The 8,603-nt window shown below is 58.5% G+C and overlaps 1 protein-coding gene across 1 annotated transcript in view; it reads right to left on the reverse strand.

Moving 5' to 3' along the window:
• Nucleotides 1-8,603, reverse strand: part of NRXN2 (neurexin 2) — a 99,262-nt gene that overhangs the window by 44,044 nt on the left and 46,615 nt on the right. Inside the window, exons 12-14 of the mRNA XM_010838098.1 lie at nucleotides 2,864-2,892; nucleotides 1,091-1,210; nucleotides 374-755 (exon numbers count right to left, since the gene is read on the reverse strand). Coding sequence (XP_010836400.1) covers nucleotides 374-755; nucleotides 1,091-1,210; nucleotides 2,864-2,892 — 531 coding nt within the window. The remainder of the gene's footprint in view (nucleotides 1-373; nucleotides 756-1,090; nucleotides 1,211-2,863; nucleotides 2,893-8,603) is intronic.

The raw sequence follows: 8,603 nt of genomic DNA on the forward strand, positions 1-8,603 counted from the left end.
CATGGAGGGATAGCTTTGTGGAGGCAGTAGGGTCCTCTGGGCAGGGACAAAGCTGCTCTAGGGTGGGGGCCTCTTAGGCCAGAGAGGTCACGGGAACCCAGCCCTGCCTTCTGTCTGTAGTAGGGCCGGATGGCCTGAGCCAGGACAGTGAATGGAGCACAGATATGACTGAGAAACCCGTGGCAAGGAAGTAATTGGGGGGTGACCAGGGTGGAAGAGAGGGTGCCGCTTCTCCGTCTTGGCTGGTAGCGGGGGGACCTGTGGTCTGTGGGGACTGGACATCTTAGCCAGTGGCTGAGGGAGCTGCCTCTTGGTCATGGCGGGGACAGGGGCGACCACGTCCTTGACAGCGGTGCAGAGCCCAGCACCTCACCCCTTGACCAGCTCGATGACAATGAAGTCGTTGCCATTGCCTGAGTTGAACAGGAGGAGCCCGTCGGGGGCTGTGGTCTTGAACTGGAAGAAGAGGTGCATGGAGGCATAAGCTTGGAGTGTGGCGAGCGCCAGGTAGCTGCTGCGACTCTTGAAGGTGACAGGATCGGCCACGATGGCACGCAGGCCAAAGCGAGCATTGAGCTCACAGTAGGTGATGTCCCCGTCCTTGCACTGGTCCATGTAGGGCTGGCCGTTAAACACCAGCCCACTCAGGTGCCCGATGAAGTTGGAGGGCACCACGGAGATGAAGCGCCGCTCCGTCATGATGCCCGTCTCAATGTTGTGGAACTCCAGCCGCGTGTGGGCCCCTGCCATCTGTCCTGCTCAGCACAGGAGACAGAGATGGGGACATGGCTTTGGGGCCCAGACTGTAGGATCATTTCTGGGGCTGGGTCTTGGGTCCCCAGGAGCCTCCCCTCCACTCAAGGGCCACATGGGAAGGATATCAGCAAAGCCCCTACAGGCGCTGGCAGCACACCCAGCTCCTGGGTCTGGGGGACCTGTGGGACTCTTTGGGCCAACAGGCTTGCAGGGCAATGCTGCCTTTGGGGAGCTGAAATGGCCCCTGGGGTCCAGGAGCCCATGACATGCCACCCCTAAGGGAGAAATGGCACCCAGGCAGGGGTCACCAAGAACAGGGCTGCAGACTACCTACCCTCCACGGTCACGTTGTCCACCGACAGCTGCAGGCTCTTGCCCCGTCGCACCACCCTCACTGTGTGCCACTCATTGTCATTGAGCTTGTGCCCCGCAAAGAGCGTCTCAGGGCCTTTACCTGCGGCACCAAGGGGGGAGTCAGCTCAGCACATCCTCCTGCCCTCATGTGGCTGCTTCAAGTGCCACCCCAGGCACACAGCCTCACCTCTGCACACACCCACGCACACAGGTATACCACACACACATGTGCACACACACAGAGCCTTCACACACACCCAGTCATAAACACAGACGCACTCGGTATCGCCACACTTGGTGCAACTCCCCAGGGTGGCATTGGAAAAGAACACGGAGTGAGTGAATAGTGCGGTGCCTTCGGAGTTGTGCCCTAAGGCCCTGCACCTGGAGACTCACACCTACGACCAGCATACTCAGCCCACCTCTCCTCAGGACCTTCCGTGTCAGTGTGTGTAGCCCGCAGCTGAATTCCCAGCCTATACACATAGGCCTCAAACTTTCAAGAGCCCTACCACACACCCAAATGTGAAGTGCACCTACCGCCTCACGGCTGTCCATGAGCACTCCACACACAAACACACACACAGCTCCCCCATCTAGAGCAGCGGTCCTCAACATTTGGGCACCAGGGACCAGCTTCTTGGAAGACAATTTCTCCCTGGACCAGGACGGGTGGAGGATGAGTTGGGGATGATTCAAGTGCATTACATTAATTGGGCACTTTATTTCTAATCTAGTGCCACCATGGATCTGACAGGAGGCACCGGTCCGTGGCACAGAGGTTGGGGATCCCTGATCTAGAGGGACCCAGTGTGACTTTTCTGCACACGCCTAGTTAATTCCACACACCCGGACATACACATCACGTACACAGCACGGCCAGCATGGCCAGAAAGCGGAATGTCTTTTTTTGGAATTACGGCCATTTATTCAAGACCTGGATGAACCGCTCCCAAGACTAAAAACGTTTAGCTTTAGAACGGTGCTGCAGGCCATTTGCGGCACCCCTCAAGATTCGTCCTGGGCCCCCCACCCCAGTGCTCTCACCAGCAGGGCAGGGCTCACCACGCATGCGCACATCTGTCCAACTACACACAGAGCCGAGCTAAGTACACTCTTTCTGCCTGTGGCTGCCGCGTCCTTGGGCTCTTAAGTGACCTCAGGGCACACCAGGCAGAAACACACTCAGAGACGAGGGTTGAATCCAGCCACACTGGGAGCTCAGAAATGTCCCCACCCGCTCTCACCCCTTTTGAGAGCCTCCGAGAGCGCCCCCGTTTGGCAGAATCTCACCCCCAAACAGGGGCCATGAAGGGCTGAACTTCCGGGCTCACCGCCCACTCACCGGCAGCCCTAATCTTCTCTCCCGCGTGCCTCGACCTCCCCCTTGTGGCCACCTCGAGATACAGCGGGATAGCCCAGCCCCTCTTCGTCTCCTTCCTGCCCTCCTGCTGTAGGCGCCATCCCAAGCCCCTACCCTCCAGAGCGTTTGAGACTTGAAGTTTCTGGCCCTTCCTATCCTAGTCTCAGTGAGCATGCTGACCCCAGACCTCCACCGACTCCCCCCTCTTCAGCTTCGTTTGGTTCGTTCTGCCCTCCACAAGCACACCCCTCCACACACACCCACTGCCCAAGCTCCGCACAAGCCTGCGATGACGCCGTCTCCTCCCCTGCCCCCGCACCCCTCCCCAACCCCAATGTCCAGAATCCCAGGCCCCCAGGGGCTCTGCAGAAGAAGAGGGAAGCCACTTACTGGGTGCGCAGCCGACGCGCAGGCAGTCTGGGGGGGCCGATGGGGCGGGCAGAGGGGGAGGGGAGACAAAAAGGCAGAACAAGTTTTTTTTTTTTACATCCTTCACAGGGAGGGGTATCTGCAGGCAGGGGTTCCCCCCAGGGCCACTTTCCGGGGACCACGCGTGCTCAGGTGCCTTCTCCCCTTCTTCAGTCGGCCCCCTCCCCCTCTTTCCCCCAAACTGGGAGGCAGGGCAACCGGTGATGGGAAGAAGGCTGACATCTCCCTTCTTGGAGAAGCCCGGGCCTCTCACATCTGAGGGAGATGGGCACCTTGGGAATCCCAGTCGTACAGGGGATCACTGGGGGGCTGAGGGCTTGACCAACCCCCACATCTCCCCATCTCTGAGAGGGAGACAGGCGAGGAGGGCCAGAGCCCCTGCTCCCCCAGCTCTGGGACAACTCCCCGCTCAGAGCCCAGGCTGTCACACATCATCCCCGTGTCCCCTGGGCTCTGAGCTAAATGGAGGGGTCTGCCCCAGGGCCCCCTTCCCGCGGCCATACACCTCCCAAAGCCCCAGGGGGCTAGCACCACCCCTACAGGAACCTTCTTGCTACCCTTCCTACTCTGGAGGGTACCAGGCTGTCCCTGGGAACCAGGGTGCTCTTCACCCTGAACAGGAACTAGCATTATTCCCTTTTCCTAGGCAAGGGCCAGAGGTTCACACATGAGGACACTGAGGCCCCATGTGACTTCGGAGGTCTTCAGGGACAAGCAGGCGCCCTCGGCGAAGCCTCCTGCCCCTCCCAAGCCCCAGCACTGTTGTCCTCCAAGTCCAGGCTCAGAGAGCCCTGGGTACTCAGAAAGCACACTTGTCTACACGGACCTGCAGCTGGAGCCCTGGGGCCTCTGGCCACGCCCCTGGTGGGACACATTACCCACAAGACATGAGTCCACCAGCCTCACGAGAACACAGAGCACTAGAGTCCTGTGACGGGGTCTTTGGACGCCTGTCCTGCTCCATCAGACCCAGACAGTAGAGGGCAGGAGGCGGCAGAAATGCTGGGTCCTAATCCCGTCAAGTGACTGTGGACAATTCTCTTCTCTCCCAGCCCCAGCTTCCCTCCCTGTGAGCTGAGGGGCTTGAACAAACAACCCTGACCTGGAAACAAGAACCAAGTGTCCAATGGGCCAGCTCTACCTCTCAGGGAGGGGCACTTTCCAGGCCCCTCTTAGCAGCAGTGTATCCTGCCATCCTCTGTCTCCTCTTGGAATGGGCTCTGCCCACAACCCCAAGGCCCAGGAGGCAAAGTGGGGTGGGGTCATCTGGCATCCCCCTAAGCCCCTGAAGGTTCCTGCAGTGGAGGTAGATTCCCCTGTGGCTCTGGGGGCATGGGCTCCGCGGGCAGTACGGCTGAGCCCCACACGCGTCGTCAACCACAGCAGAAGAGTGGGGGGAGCAGCCGGGACCTGAAGCCACAGCCTGGCACCAAGGGAGGGGCAGAAGGAGGTCAAGGGGCAGATCTGGGGCAAGTCACAGGGAGAGGAAGGAGGTGGAGAGGGTACAGAGAGAAAAGAGGAAGAAAGGGGGAGCTGGACGGAGGGGGTTGGGGAGGATGTCGGGGTGAGGGCAGGGTGCCAGGCCTGGACTCAGGTCACGGGGGCTCTCTCAGGGCCAGCAGAGTCTTCACCAATGAAGGGTCCAAAAAAGAAAAAAGGGAGCTGGAAGGGCAGGCCGATCCCCTTTTGGAGAAAAGACCTAGGGAGGAGCATAGTTCTGCCCCTCCCAAGCATGGAGGCTCCAGGAAGGGGGTTCCGTCTGTCCAGAGAAGAGGTGTTAGCTCCAGGCCCACCCTTGAAGTGACCCCACCCCAAGGAGCACCCCTCCAGTGGGACTGGAGGGGAGCAAACTCCCCTTGAAGATGAGCACCCAGGAGGCAGCCAGCACTGTCCAGAGGAAAGCCAGCAACTGCGGGTAAGTGGGAGAGACTGCCCTCTGGTGGCCGCACCTCCCAGAGCACAGCTCAGGGAGATTTAACTGCTACCCTGATAACTAGAAACCTGCGCCTCAAGTTCAGCAAACGGGCAGAAGTGACTGGTGTGCACAGACCCACCAAGGCCCTGGCTGGGCCTAGAGACCAGGATGATGGTATGAATGTGTGATAAGACAGGTGGAAAAAAGTCATCTGTATGGAAAGGAACTCCGGAAAAGAAGCCAGGCTCCGCTTTCTGCATCCCACCTGCTCCCCCATCCACACCCTGCAAATTGGAGGTGGGGGAGAGGGGACCGGAGCTCCTTGCAAAGAGCCTCAGGAGCCCATTGGCTGGAATCTTGGAGGCGACACTGCAGAGTGGCAGCGTGCACTGGGCACAGCCCTCGTTCAGAGTCGTCTGCCCAGCAGCTCAGCCTCAAAAGAGCTCAAGAGCCTCTTAAAAGAGCCCCGTGGAAACAAGGTACCACCCTGTGGGAACAAGGCACCGCCCCATGGTCTCAGAGATTAAAGGGCTTTGGAATGTAACGTGCATTAAGCCTGGCTTACAACACGAGCAAGAGTCAGACTTGCTGTGTACAGCTGGAGACAGTAGAACTAAGTTCACAAGTGGGGATTTCAGAAGAGGAGGCTGCTACCAGGGAAGAACGACCCAGTGATGAGAGTGGCCATCTCAGAGGTAGGGTGCTCTTGACACAGAAGTCATCTGAACAGAGGTGGAGAGCCTCCGGTCGGCAGGGGGAGGCATGGCAGATACACACATGCGGGCCGGCTGAAGGAGGTGACTTCTAAGGGCCCCTCCAGCTTGGAGATTCTTCAGTTACAATTCACCCTTCGTGTCAGCCTCACTGGCAACTGCGACAGCCGACAGGCACATAGCAGGGAAAGGCAACCCCAGGTGGGTGACAAGAGGCAGGCCATGCTGGGTGCTGGCCTCAGAGGCCATGCCCAAGGTAGAGGGAACCCAGGAACCCAGATCACACTGGAACAGGGTGACGAATCAGGGCCTCCGGGAACAGAGACCAACCACCCTGTTCAGGGCCCGTAGACAGCAGAGCTCCAGGAACTGGCTCAGGGTCGGCAGACACAGTGGAAGCCAGGGCAGGAGGCGTGATCCGCTCCTGGGGCTCCCTGCCTGGACAGGGGCAGCAGCCCCAGGCCCTCCTGGCCCTCTCCGGCCCAGCAAACACCCAGGCACCTGAGACTGGCTCTGAACGCCTCCTCCCACCACGTGGTCACCAGCTCCACTCTCTTCGGGACCAAGTCTGCGTTAATCCAGTGAGCACTGACGAGCTGCCTGCAGGAGCCTGGCTTCCCTGCCGAAGAGATGAGACCACGAGGCCGCAGACCAAGCCTGCCAGGCCCTCAGGGTAGCAAGCAGACCGGGGATCAGGATGGGGATCGTGAGGTGGGGCCAGACGGGGTCAAGGGATGTGGAGGCGAGTCCCAGGCCTGGCTTTAAGCTTCGGTCCCTGTCCCAGTATGACTTCCCTTCCCTTGGCTGAGTCAGTCTCTATGTGTGCCGTGCATCATATAATGTTGTCACTTCCACGCTTCTACTTAAGCCTCAAAACAACCACAGAAAGGAGGCAGAGTGAGGATTCTTATCCCCATTTTACAGACAAAGAAACAGAGGCTTAGAAAGGGGGATATGACTTACCCAGCAGTCTAGGAGACCAGGACTAGAACCCAGATCTTCTGGTCCCCAGCCCAGTATTCTTCCCATCATAGCTGGAGGCTTGGTGGCAGGGTGTGGACCACCTGTGTGTCGTGTGGTTCACACAACAGCCACACACCTCCCTGTATGCACATCACTTGGTATTTGTGGACAGATGTGACTGTACCAAGCATTTGGTCACAGCTTGTCATGAGCCGCTAGAGACAGCATCTCTGTGGATGGAGGTGGATGCAGCAGGGAGTAAGAGGTGGGTGGGAGCATTGTCCTACTGGCCACCTTGTCCCTTAACTTCTAAGAACATATGTGGCACAGAAAGAAAAGCATGTCCATGAGAAGGAGCGAGGGCCTGAGGGTGAAATGTCCCCAGGGCCCACCAGAGTCCATTTCCCTGGCCAAGGCTGCTGCCTCCTGTCTCATCTCAAGGGACCCATGGTTCTTCGCAGGGAAACTAAGACAGTCCAGGTGGAGGAAGAAGCATCTGCCTTCCCTGCAAATGGAAGCCCCAGATGTCCCCTGCAGTGTCCCCACCAAGTACAGAGCTGCGTATTCACTACACAGGGAACACACATGTTCCAGGGCAAAGGGTACCTGACCCTGGGCACACAGACCTGGGTACACAGACCCTGGGTACACAGACCTGGGCAGTCTGAGAAGCACAGGGCCACTCACGGTGTCCTGGGCTGGTGTCTTCCTCCTATGACCCTCTCAGGGGTGCCAGGGGACTCTGTACAGACCCGTGGGACGCTGGCAAAGGGTGTCTCCCATCCTGCTTTGCCCTGCTACCCACACCCACTCTGTAGGCTGTGATCGTGGTTAGAAACAGAGCTTTAGGGAGCCCTAAAGTTCCCCACCTCCAAGGCCCCCGCCTCACTCTTTGTCCCAGGAGCACAAAGGCAAGGTGGCCCAAAGGGGAAAGGATACAGTGTAAATGTGTTAGCGAGGGAATGGGTCCCCAAAAGGCCACAGTCTGTCCCCCAAACGCCCTGGAGACCAATGTTAGGGTGAGACTCCTGGTGAATATTTTAAGCTCAGAGCTCTGTGTTCTCCCCAGCTGAGGATTCTAATCTGCTCAAAGGAGCCTAACTTCTCCTCCAGATCCAGGACACAACAAGCCACCCCAGAGACCTGAATCTTCCCATGTGACAGGCCCTTGGGTGCTCCACCTCCATATGCCCAAAGGGTAGTCTGAAAGGGACAAATGTGACCCAGCCTGGGCAGCTTAGGGCCTCTAGCTGCCAAGCTTGCCCTGACTGAGAGCTCCATGACCCTGGGACCTCGCCTTGGGGTCCTGGGGTTACTACTGTCACCCCAGGTTAGGAACACATTGGCACTAAGACGTGGCCCATAAGTGACAGCCGAATGAGTGGCCTTGCTGTTTTCCTTTGACTCTGCTGAAGCCACACAGAGTCTCCCAGGCCTGGTGGTACTGCCCACATGGATGCTCCAGGGAGTGCCAGGTGAAGTGGAGCCACACCTGCTCTGGGCGGGGCAGAGGCATCAAGCCATCAGGTGACAAGGGTCTTGATACTCCTCACCCCCCAGCTCTGTCAGAAACCAAGAGGAAGCACTGAACCTCAGCAAATCAGCTGGGTTTGAGTCCAGGCTCCTCCCTGATCGTCACTAGCTTTGTGATGCTGGTACGTCAGTATGTGGCATTCCCAGTCTATAAAATCCGGGCAGCTATGGGGACTCACGTGAAAGCAGACACGGGGAAGATGACATGTCTCGATGGGACCCCTTGTGCACCTACATGCACACACGCTTGCACACGCACACACACAGACATGGCTCTTTAAATTCAGAGCAGACGACAGCGGCTGTGTGGGGGGCCGGGTCCTTCTGTCTCTGGATCTGCTGAGGCAGGGAGCCGGGCTGAACACCAGTAGGCGTCTGCAAGCCTTCGCGAATGAATGAACCAAGGTATGAGCAAGCGGATGAGTTGACAGCGAGGCATGAACTACCTCCTTACGTGTGTGCCCTGAACAGACGCCTCCAAGCCCCAGGAGTGCCCTGGGAGGGTGACTATCACACGCCAGACACAGTCGGGTCCCCTCCCCACGGTTCTGCCGAGCGTGAGGCATCTACCTACACT

This window comes from Bison bison, unplaced genomic scaffold (assembly GCF_000754665.1).
Source record: "Bison bison bison isolate TAMUID 2011002044 unplaced genomic scaffold, Bison_UMD1.0 scf7180017864089, whole genome shotgun sequence".
NCBI classification, from domain to species: domain Eukaryota; kingdom Metazoa; phylum Chordata; class Mammalia; order Artiodactyla; family Bovidae; genus Bison; species Bison bison.